At 38.3% G+C, this 11,837-nt stretch overlaps 1 protein-coding gene across 4 annotated transcripts in view; it reads left to right on the forward strand.

Moving 5' to 3' along the window:
- Positions 1-11,023, forward strand: part of FBXW11 (F-box and WD repeat domain containing 11) — an 83,096-nt gene extending 72,073 nt beyond the window's left edge. For all 4 annotated transcript variants that reach the window (XM_070933043.1, XM_070933044.1, XM_070933042.1 and 1 more), the window contains 8 exons: positions 981-1,118; positions 1,618-1,736; positions 2,379-2,628; positions 3,971-4,089; positions 5,262-5,372; positions 5,476-5,554; positions 6,013-6,200; positions 8,595-11,023. In XM_070933043.1, coding sequence (XP_070789144.1) covers positions 981-1,118; positions 1,618-1,736; positions 2,379-2,628; positions 3,971-4,089; positions 5,262-5,372; positions 5,476-5,554; positions 6,013-6,174 — 978 coding nt within the window. In that variant the 3' untranslated portion in view covers positions 6,175-6,200; positions 8,595-11,023. The remainder of the gene's footprint in view (positions 1-980; positions 1,119-1,617; positions 1,737-2,378; positions 2,629-3,970; positions 4,090-5,261; positions 5,373-5,475; positions 5,555-6,012; positions 6,201-8,594) is intronic.
- Positions 11,024-11,837: the final 814 nt, after the last annotated feature.

An 11,837-nucleotide genomic window follows, 5' to 3' on the forward strand; every position in this document is an offset into this window, starting at 1 on the left:
TAACCCACCAGCCCTTGCTCTCAGTTTTTCCAGCACCTGCCTTCCCTCCCTTCACTGATGTTGCAGCACAACATGGTTGCTAACCACCTGCCCCATCCCCAGTATCTTATTTCCTTTATCACCCTTAGTCACCTATGGTCTTGGTTTTTCTCTGTAGTCCCAAGATAATTCGGCCTAACTCAAAACTGCTTCATTTTGTTCCATGAATGGAGTTAAACCATGGGCCATCCAAAATCATCTGTTCTGTGCAGAGAAAATTTTGTATAGCTTTATTATTGATTGTATCATCAAGTATATCATTTGGTTCAAAAATGAGTGCTGGACTCTCTATAGAGAAATGCCATAGCCAAGGTTTGTTATTCCCTCTATTCTGTTTAAGTAAGTGCAAGAAATTTAACACCTCTAAATGGAATAAAATAAATGTTAACTCAAATGTTTTTAAATAAAAAATTAAATTAGAGAAAGCATATGCATATCAGCATTAAAAACCTGGTAATAAGCATCTATGCCCTTCTGAATAGTTCTGTTTTTTAAGACCTTGTTTAAAATTTGAAAGTGAAGGCACAGCCAGCTCTTTTGTGGGGTTCCTAAGGTTGAAGTCTGTCACTATGAATCGTGCCTCTTTCATACAACAGGAACTGCAACTTGTGTGCTTGGGACAAAGTGCATTAGAAGAGTATGGCCTGCAGGTGCCAAGCACTGTAAGGCTTCATAGGATGATGGTACTTTGAATTGTACCAGAAAACCTACAGATGCAAAGGTTATCTCTGAGTAGTGGGTCCCACATATTAATGTGTGGGCTGTTCTATGTTGTTCCAAAAGCAGCTTCAGAAGGAGCCACTTCAGAGGATTCTAACAAGAAGGAGGCAAGAATGAATCCACGTAGCTGGCAAAGGCTTGCTTAAAATACCATTGTGATGAAATTTCAGTGGCATCTGGTAGGATTCTGTATCACCCAAACATTTTCTGCTCTCTTGCAGACAATAGAATCTAACTGGCGATGTGGAAGGCACAACTTGCAAAGAATTCAGTGCCGCTCTGAGAATAGTAAAGGTGTTTACTGTCTACAATATGATGATGAGAAGATTATAAGCGGCCTAAGGGATAACTCCATTAAGGTAAAGGGATTTTTTGATGTTAGCAGAGACAAGAGAGGTAGATCGTTTTTCATCATTTTATCTAGCCTGCTATCCTATTGCAGAATCTACCTGTATCCTTCCAAAAATATATGAAACAGAGGACTAATAATTAAAAAAATTGAAATATTAAGCATCCACACACACACCCAACTGGGAGGGGTTTAAATTAGTGGAGACATTGCAGTAGAGGGAGATGTGTTATTTCTATTTAAACATCTTTTTATAAGCCTATAAATTCAGGATAGTTAAATGCCAGACTGTGGCACAGAGGCATCTAATTGAATGTTTTTAAATCTTTGCTCAGTTTTTTTTTTATGCCCTTCCAAAATTGCACAGATGGGTGGGGTGGGGGAAACAGAAATGTCTGTGTCCTGCCCTGGAAGAATAACTGCAATCTTTCTCACACCAACTCAGGATTTAAATAATTCCTTTATGGTTTTTTTTTTTTTTTTTTTTTTTTTTTTGTGTTACATGGTAGATATGGGATAAAACCGGATTGGAATGTTTGAAAGTATTAACAGGACATACTGGCTCCGTTCTTTGTCTACAGTATGATGAAAGAGTAATTGTAACTGGATCGTCTGATTCTACTGTTAGGTGAGCATTTTATAGTCAAAAATATGGCAGAAAGAGGAATGGAGTAAAGAAAATGGAGGACTGCCTTTCCATATTTAAGAAACACTTTAATATTTTATTTCAATTAATTTGGCTTCCTTCATTACTGTTGTAGGCACAAATGGATCTATCCTGCCCTGTGCAAAACTGACTTGTGCCAGAGTCAATCATAAAAACAAAATTATATAAAGAATGGCTTTTCTGTTAAAACTGTTTCATTGACTATCTGGGCATGAAAATGGAAGTAATGTTGATGTACAAGAAGTTTGTTTCCAATGCCAGTAGCATCTTATTTCATAGATAAATTTTGTATAATTGTGTACATTGGGTTCCCCAACCCCTGGGCCCAGACCGATACTGATTGTGGTGTGCCAGAAACCAGGCCGCCCAAACGAGCGAAGCCCCATCAGAATGCAGGCAGTGCAGATGCCACACACCCCTCCATCCCACAGAAAATCTTCTTTCCACAGAACCGGTCCCTGATATCCAAAAGGTTGGGGGCTGCTGGTGTACATCATTCAATATTTAATCAGTAGTCATAGCACTCTGAAAATAGCCTAAAAGACAAAAACTCTCCACTAACTTTCAGCTTCATAACACTTGACCCAAGTTTTCTTTCCTCAGAGTCTGGGATGTGAACACAGGCGAAGTCTTGAACACTTTAATTCATCATAATGAAGCAGTGCTTCACTTGCGGTTTAGTAATGGTTTAATGGTGACCTGTTCAAAGGACCGCTCTATTGCTGTTTGGGACATGGCTTCAGCAACTGACATCACTTTGCGCCGAGTATTAGTTGGCCATCGGGCTGCTGTTAATGTTGTGGACTTTGATGATAAATATATTGTATCTGCTTCTGGAGATAGGACCATTAAAGTAAGTTAGCAATACTTTTCTAAAGCAGTGATGAATGTGTTTAGCACACGTCTAACTTCTGAAATCTCTCTAAATTAATTTCTATAGCTATTTGTTCAATTACTTTTGCTTTTAAAATATTACCTAGATTTTTAAATTCATTTTTATGGCTTTCGACTTCTATCATACTGTTTTCATAATGTCCTTGGAGGATATTTTGATTCGTATATAATATTTCCAACATATTAAATAAGATACATTTGTATTGGTTAATTTGTTTGAGGAGCATGATGGCTCATTGGTTAGGATGCCGGGGTGCAGTTGGCAGGCTCATGTTCATGACCACGGGATGGAGTGAGCTCCCATCACATCTCCAACTCCTGCCATCCCAGCAGTTTGAAAATGGGTGACTGCGAATAGATACATGGGCACCACTTTGGTGGGCAACTTAATGGGGACATGAAAGGAGTCCCCAAGTGGGTGTCTCCTGGGCAACAGTGATGTCACTGTTCAATCCTTTCAATCCAGAAGCACATCAGCACTACCGACACAAATATCATCGTCATAGTAGTAGTTAATTTGTGATTATAATTTCTTTTAAAAAATAATATTGTGTTTTAGCCACAGTTCAGTTGGTTAAAGACCACTGGCAAATGAATCTTTCCAAACTATGGATGGTATACTGTTGTGCAGTCAAGATTCATTGCTTGTCTTCTCCAAATAATAATCCCTGGAAAGCTTGAAGATGAGGAGATGTCAGTGGGGTAAACTTCCGAAAGACAATAAATGCTTCACAATGTTACGCAAACATACTTCTGCTTGCACAGATTCCTATATCTTCCTCCATCACCAAATATGCTTTGAAAGTCTTCCAAACCAACAAAATATTGGTTATGGTGGTGGAGAAAATGGGTGTCATGGAGTTGGTGATGAAGAACATTAAGGTTCTGTTTCACCAGCAAAACAACATCTATGGTGCAATAAATAATTAGGTCAAAACCCAGAGTTGTCATATGAATGGATTTTAATGCTGATTGATATTTGGGAAGGAATATTTAGCAGATTGGGGGCATAGCTGTGAGGAAGAATAGAAAAAAAACCTGCTATTCAAAAATACTCCTCCACATTTAATGCAGGATATTGTCTGATGCTGTTGGCAATTGACACTGTTTTATGTTAATATAACAAAAATGCCCTTGTGACTTATATATACTAAGGACATTTTTTCAGCATTGAGAATTAGATTCACAGAATGAAAATTTCATCAGGATTCATGTTAAGCTCTCCAAAAATTTTGACCCAGGGCTTTTCATCCTTAAATGACAGAAAATCCAAATTGCCTTACCCTTTATTTTCCACACAGGTCTGGAGTACAAGCACATGTGAATTTGTTCGCACTCTTAATGGGCACAAAAGGGGTATTGCCTGCCTCCAGTATAGGGATCGACTTGTTGTGAGTGGATCATCAGACAATACCATTAGGTAGGTAGTAGAATTTATTTTATTTGGACAATGTAAGTGGGACATGTTCTGATGCACAAGAGCAGCCTTAGTTTTGTACATGCTAAATATCTGAGAGTTGGGGGGAAAAGCCATGTGGAAAGTAGGAAAAAATAAAAGAAAAAATAGCAATATTTTTAGAGAAGTGTAGATGGTACCCAGTTCATTCTTTGTTGATAGGACTTCTGACAATAGGACAGAGAAATTCCCCCTGTCCCATGACACTCCAACATATCCCTCACGGCTATTTACCACAGATGCCTGGAGACAAATCAGGATCAGATATGTGGGTCTACACAGTGGGAGTGGGAAGAAATTTTGAAGAGCAGATTTATCTTTGTGTCATATTGGATTTCAGACATTTTATAGAGTTATGCCAATACTGAATTCAGATTACTCTATATACAATAAATGCAACTTATGTTACATTTCAGTGTTTCCAAAATTTCTTAATTCTTCTAAGTAGAAAAAAAAATGAAGAAAAGTCTTGAGAGAAATGGAAAAGGCCGTTCTCCAGGTTTTTTGGCAGAGTGGGGGGGGGAGTTAACCATCATTCCTTCATATTTTTAAGCCGAATTCCTCCAGATGCTCTTTACTCACTTCCAGGATAATTCCTGCATGCTTCCCTAGATGTCCTCCCTTATGCTATTATAAGTCCTTGGCCATCTTATTCAAAACTCTTAGGTGATCTTATTGGTTTGTCTGCAGAGAAGGGAAACTTGGTGGAAAGGATGTGCAAAAACAATGCATTTGAAACAAGCCAATATGTTGATACTGATGCAACTTAGTTGATTAAATACTAAAATATAGAAGTAAAAAATGTAGCTTTTCAGAATAAGTTGATGCCTACCAAATTAATCAGTTGATTCAGATATTATGCTATGTTTGAATAAGCGATGGGATTATATTGAATTGAATTGAATTGAATTTGTCCACTGCAGGGTTCCCTCCCCCCCCTCCAGACTTTTAGTATAAGTGGGGCTTTGTGAACTACATTTGATTAAGTGGCAGTTAGCCTTGTAGCTGTTTAGCTATAGCTGTAGCGAGTGAACTCTTCTCTACAAGAGATAAGTAAACACTTCATATATGTCCACTGTATTTTTTAAAACAAACTGTATTGTGGTTCTTTTTTCTCCCCCCCCCCTCCCCCCCAGACTTTGGGATATTGAATGCGGAGCGTGTTTAAGAGTGCTAGAAGGACATGAAGAGTTGGTTAGATGTATACGATTTGATAACAAAAGGATTGTAAGTGGAGCCTATGATGGGTATGTGTTTCAAAGCTTTTTCCTAGGCTGTTGTTTTGTTTTGTGTTTGCCACTATATATGTGTAAGAAAGTTGCCTTATAAAATTTTCTTTCAATTTTGTAGCAAAATCAAAGTTTGGGACCTGCAAGCTGCTCTTGATCCTCGAGCTCCAGCAAGTACGCTGTGCTTACGTACATTGGTGGTATGTAGATTTTGTTAAAACCCTTCATTTATAGTTATATAACAATTGTGTGTATTTATGTACTGGATGTTTTGTTATAAAAGTACTAGATATAAGTGGAAATTCTGAGCCTTTTCTTTTGAAACCGCTGTGGTAAGAGCCTGAGAATTGTACACTGGGAGGAGAGGGATCTGGGAGGGAGGATATCCCAATATTCATGCCTATGAACTTAATGTCCTAAAATGTTATTGTTATGGAATGTTACTCCAGGCATTCAATCTTCCAAATCGTATCCTTTTTTTAAGGAAATGTACTTTTATGTCATCTGCTCTTTATATACACTTTTTCTATGAAGTAAACTATTACATTGCAGCAAATATGATTGCCCCCCCCCCAAAAAATAAACTTTGCGCTATTCCCAAAAGTAATGTTTAACTTGAGTATCTGCCCTATTAACTATAAACCACTGCATATTTCAGGAACATTCTGGACGCGTGTTTAGACTCCAATTTGATGAATTTCAAATTATTAGTAGTTCCCATGATGATACCATTTTGATTTGGGATTTTTTAAATGTGCCTCCCAATGCACAAAATGAGACCCGCTCTCCATCCAGAACGTACACCTACATCTCCAGATAACACTCTGCAATTGACAGTTCTCCAAGGTAAGCATTTATCTTGCTCTTTCTTTTGCTGCAATTTCCATTTTTGATTATGGCCCTTGTACTCCCAAAGAATTGTCATTGATATTTGTGAATTCACTTCTCAAAAAAGAAAAGAAAAAAAATAGATGCAAACTGTTCTATTATTTTAAAAGCAATAATTGGCAAATTTTAAGATATATACATATATTTTGAAATAGGATGTTCCAGGTTTGTACCATGGTGTCTATCTCAATTTACCAGCATCAAAATATCTCTGAAGGAAGGCCTTCAAGGAATGCCATTTTACATGAACAAAGTGAAACAAATCGATACACCCCAGATATTTTAGGAGTACTATTCCTAGCAGATTACATTAATGTGAACAGTAATCAGGCATTGTAGAAGTGGTGATCCAGTACATCCTATTAACTACTTAGACCCTAATTAATTTTGAAGGATTATAATCTTTTTTGTAGGTTTAAACCAGGGATGTCAAACTCTATTTCATTGAGGGCCACATCAGGGTTGTGTTTGACCTCGGGGGGGCCAGGGTGGGTCAGGGTGGGCATGGTCAGCTTGACATCACTCGTGTCAGGGGCGCCTGTGGAGACCCAAGCGCTCTGCCAGCAAAAATGGGCTCCTGAGCTCCGTTTGCAGCTGCGATGGCCTCCTGCAACCCTCTGCCAGCGAAAACAGAGCTTGAGGGGGCTACACACAGCCCTCTCAAGCTCCATTTTCACTGTGGGCCAGTCCTTTGCTGTTTCCAGGGCAGCCCCATCTTAGCACCCCGCAAGCCAGATCCAGCCCCTGGGCCTTGAGTTTTGACACCCCTGGTCCAAGGGTGAAATGCTCCCGGTTCGGACCAGATCGCCCGATCTGGTAGCGATGGAGGCGGGTGGTTCAGAAAACCAGTAGCAAAAATCCCTGTCCTCCCCCCGCCCCATTGCCCAGCTGAGCCGCGCAATCATCAGAGGCTTTCTTATTTTTAAAAGCATTTTTTCTACAACCTCTTCAGCCGAAGAGGTTATAGAAAAAATGCTTTTAAAAGTAAAAATAAAGCCTCTGCCGATCAGGCAAGTCAGCTGCGATTGTCAGAGGCTTTAAAAAAAAGAAAAAGCTCTGCCGATCAGGCAAGGCAGCTGGGATCAGCAGAGGCTTTAAAAGCATTTTTTTAACAACCTCTTCGAGCTGAAGAGGTTGTAGAAAAATGGTTTTAAAAGTAAAAAAAAAAAATTGGCCATGCCCACTCAATCATATTAGCCCCCAAGCCATGCCCACAGAACCGGTAGTAACAAAATTTACATTTCACCACTGCCCCGATCTAAACATATCTAGAGTGCAAACATCCAGATGACTACTAGATGGCAGCAAAGAGTTGAAGTTTTCCACCATCTAGTGATTTATGCAGCCCAGATAGATCAGACCTAAGACAATCTAATGTTTGAATTCTTTAATCACAATTAAATTGTTCATAAAATCTTCGTTATAATTATTATGGACATGGCAAGAGTATTGACTGGATGTAAGAATTCAAATTCTTTTAATTGAAGAGATGTTCAGAAGAGTGAATAAGTTTTGATTGTCTTATTACTCTTCCTCTGTTACAACTACTTCACTCTCTGCTATTGCCTTCATTGTCAGAAGGATGCACTGATATCATACCATTACTCTTAAGCCAGGCATTATAAACGTGTAAAATAACACATCATATAAAATGACAATAAATAGTACTAATGATCAAGGGAAAGTTTTATACACAGTGCTAGTTCCTTGTGCTTCTGCATGAATGAAGAAGATATTTAAGGTGAAAACCTCTTAGCAGGCTAATGAAGAAACTAATTGCTTTGGCAGTGCTGTGGCATGATGTGGGCAGGGCTGACTTTCCTACTCCATGCTCAGAGTAGAAATTGAGCATCTTGGTAGAGAAAATAATTCTTTATTGGTATGGAACTCTTTATGTCTCCAATTACCTATTAGGCATAACATGACCCTGGTATGATCAAACATACATCGATGTTGATCTTATTTTCCCAACTCTAAACAGTAACATTCTTGCTAGGCACTTTATTTTGTTTGATCCAAGTCTTTTTGTGTTGGGCCTGGCATCCTACAGCAGCTAACAAATTTCAATCAAAGTTTAAGGGAATCAAACAATCTTATTTGTTATAAGTGGGCGGAAAGCAGAGTAAGCCAAATTGAATTTAAAATCATTGTCTTTAAATGGTGGCAAGTATCTCCAGTGGGTGCATCAAAGAGACCTCTAGTGCAGGTGGTCCTTCTGACTCAATTCAACTACAGAAGCTGATGACCTGTCCTTCATTGTTATTAGATTTCTAGTTCATAGTCTTCTATCTCCCTATAAGACATAATTGTTTTAACTTAATTTTAAACCAGTGATTTTTTTTTTTTTTGTAGGATTCCACAGTCTTTGAACTACTGGACATTTGGCTATCACACATCTGAAGACAATAGCCACAGCTAAAGTTGGAAGTGGTTTTAGGTGCTGTGTAGATGTAAAGCGGCACAATTCTTTATCTCAATGTAACTTTTTCCAGTCCTCCTCCACTCGGTGGTCTCTTAAGGAATTGACTAGGAATTCACTGAGTTCGGCCTCTCCCTCACCACAGTGCAAGATCCAAAGCTTCATGAGTAATTTGCCCATATACACTGAACTTATGGCTTGTTTTTCCAGGAGTAAATCAGATGTCAAGGATGGACTTGACCTAATTTATATTTGCTTTGCACTTTTTGTCTGACTCTGAAGAAGAAAAACATTCTCAGTGAAACGTGGGTGCCAAACGCATAACCCAGAATGTACAGAGCTTGCTTTCAAAATCGCCTCATCCCGCAGCTTTTACATTTCACGATTAATGCGGATCCTGCTGTGTTTGCTCAGAGTCTCAGTTGGACTGGTAGAAATACTTTGGAATGGTTCAGCAACCTTTTGGACAATAATTTACTTATTTCTGCACCTGTAATTTGCTTTAATTTAAAGATTGTAAATTGGGCTAGATTATCAAAACTAGATGTACAGCATTGTCTTTTCTTTAAATTGTACTCTATACTACAACTGTCTTTCTCTTCCTCCTAATGTTTGGTATAGTCAGATCCTTCCTGTGTGCTTGCCTCATTCTTTACAATACTGTACCTGTATAAGCATGTAGATATAATGTACATAAAACATTGTAACCTCCAAGGGCTGGGAGTCGGGGCCTTCTGATGCTGTATACAGATGCCAAGGGAGGTGCTTTTAAGTACCCAGGCATTCTTACTACTGGCGCCATATGGAGTTGGGATGTATTAGAAACATTTTTCTGTGAAAGGGAGAGCGTTGGCATTCATTAGGATTTTCTTCTTCCTTTTTAATTGGGAGGGCATATCTTAATGTTAACTTCTAAACATAAGAAGCATTTTTTATTAAAAAAAAAAAGTTGAAATTTCTTTCACTATTCCACAATGCAATATTTGCAAATCATCTTGAAACCACTGTCTAAAGTTGAAGAGACATCAACCCTTTTAATATCTGTTTGAATTGTCCGTGATTTCCAGGCCAGTATGCTGAATTGGAAGATGAATTGCTATTCCACTGAGACCTTAGAGGAGATGATTGGTGCACCTTACCATTTATTTGGAGTAACCTAGCAGTAAATGGCACCGTGGATTTTTTTCTAACTATGACTGGCCATGGCTATTGATTCAGTATCTCCCGATTACAAAAACAACTCATTCGAAATTATTGTCTCCATGTTTTTAAATTATTGCTCAGCAACATTGTTCAATAGCTTCTCTTAATGTTCTTTAGAAGATATTAATAAATAAAAATACTGGTTGGTCCAGGAGCAATTGTTGGCATGGATGTGGGTGATATCATGTGGTATTCTGTCTGCTTTCCTTTTGCTGCCACTGCTGATACCCTCCTTCTCTTATTCCCCCCCCTCCTTTTTTTCTTTTCTTTTTTCTTTTTTTTTCTTTTTTTTTTTTGTTGAGGGGTCAAGGAATGTTAATAACCAATATAAATGACCAATGAATGAATTTTGCTTATTTAGTGGAACAGCTTATGGTTGGCTATTTCACTTGCACACCATCTAGTTTGTCTGTCGAATAAAAAAACGAAAGCACACGCCGGATGTGAGAAAGGTACAACTTGAGCTGCTTCTGGTTTCCAGCCTTCACCTCCCAGTCAATTCTGTTGGGCTCCTAAGTTCTTCTTCCGAACACGGAGGGGGAAAAAAGATATATTACACGGATCTGATCCAATCTACAAAAATGCTTAAGAGGACACTTTCCCATATCAGATGTCGAGATGGGCCACTTTTACAGAAACGGTTTTGCCCCTTCGCCCCTCCCCTCCCCCCTCATCCCCATGTCACCTAATAGCTGCAACACGAAAGACTTGATACTGCAGCGCTGAAAACAAAAGGGTATTTACGGACAACCATCCATTTTTAATGCATGTGTAAGATGAAATTCATGTTTTTCCATGGGAAATGATGGTATTTGAAGATGCAGCCTAAAGTACTTTTGATTGTGCTTGGTGTAACGTAGCCGTGGAATTTGTAACTGACACCCGAGGAGTTTGACTCCTGGGATGAATGATAGTACCGGCTGTACTCTGGACTTTGTTTTGCTAATCATTACTGAACAGCTGTATGTTACTGCTAGATTAATGTTTCAAAGCACTGGGATAGTCTTATTCTAACTTGTAATTATGTTTGCCAGTTACCTGTTTGGAAAGTTTGTGTATGAACAGCTTATCGGACAACTGTTGAAATGTACAGATATTGTTCATGATATAAGGCTTTGTACTGTGGAATGTGCTTAATAAAAAAAACCCTCTAAATTTACATCTTTCTATACATGTAACCTATGCTATTCAACACATTTGTAAAGGATTTAGATAAGAGGTTTCCAAACACAGCTATCAAATTTACAAATGATGTATAGTTTGGGAAACAGCAAATACTCATACAGAAAAAAACTGGACGTCTTGGTAATCCCCAAATTGAACACAAGCCAACAGTGTAAATGAAGCAAAAACAACAAAAAAATCCTAAGCAATCCTAGACTGCATCAAAAAAAATTTTTTCCCCTTCATTGGTTAGACCATATCTAGAATATAGGGTTTCAGTTCTGGGCACTGAGATTTAGGGAGGAGATTGACAAACAAGCATGTCCAAGGAAAAACAATAAAGAGCTTACAAGGAAAAAACTTGAGAAGGGATTGGGTGCATTAAGGATGTTTAACCTGGAGAAAACTGTAGGGAGGTGTGGCAGCTATCTTCCAAGTACAGTGGTACCTTGGTGCTCAACTGCTTTGAAACATTGAATTTGGTACTTGACGCATTCCAATGCTGGATTTTTGTCCTGGTCCTCATCGTTTGGTACTCATTGGGCCTCCCAGAACCAATTAACAATGAATACTGAGATAGTATCTGATTGTATCTGAAGGGCTGCTATGTAGAATTCTGGGCAGAATTGTTTCAGAATCAATTAAAATTTGTTTTAAATTAATTTTGGTAGGACAATAAAAAATTCTAACAGCTGTTCAACAAAGGCTGGATCACTATTTGTCATTGGATAGAATAGAATAGAATAGAATAGAATAGAATAGAATAGAATAGAATAGAATAGAATAGAATAGAATAGAATAACAGAGTT

The sequence above is a fragment of the Pituophis catenifer genome, unplaced genomic scaffold (assembly GCF_029215685.1).
Source record: "Pituophis catenifer annectens isolate HBS135680 unplaced genomic scaffold, rPitCat1.0.hap2 SCAF_1, whole genome shotgun sequence".
NCBI classification, from domain to species: Eukaryota; Metazoa; Chordata; class Lepidosauria; order Squamata; family Colubridae; genus Pituophis; species Pituophis catenifer.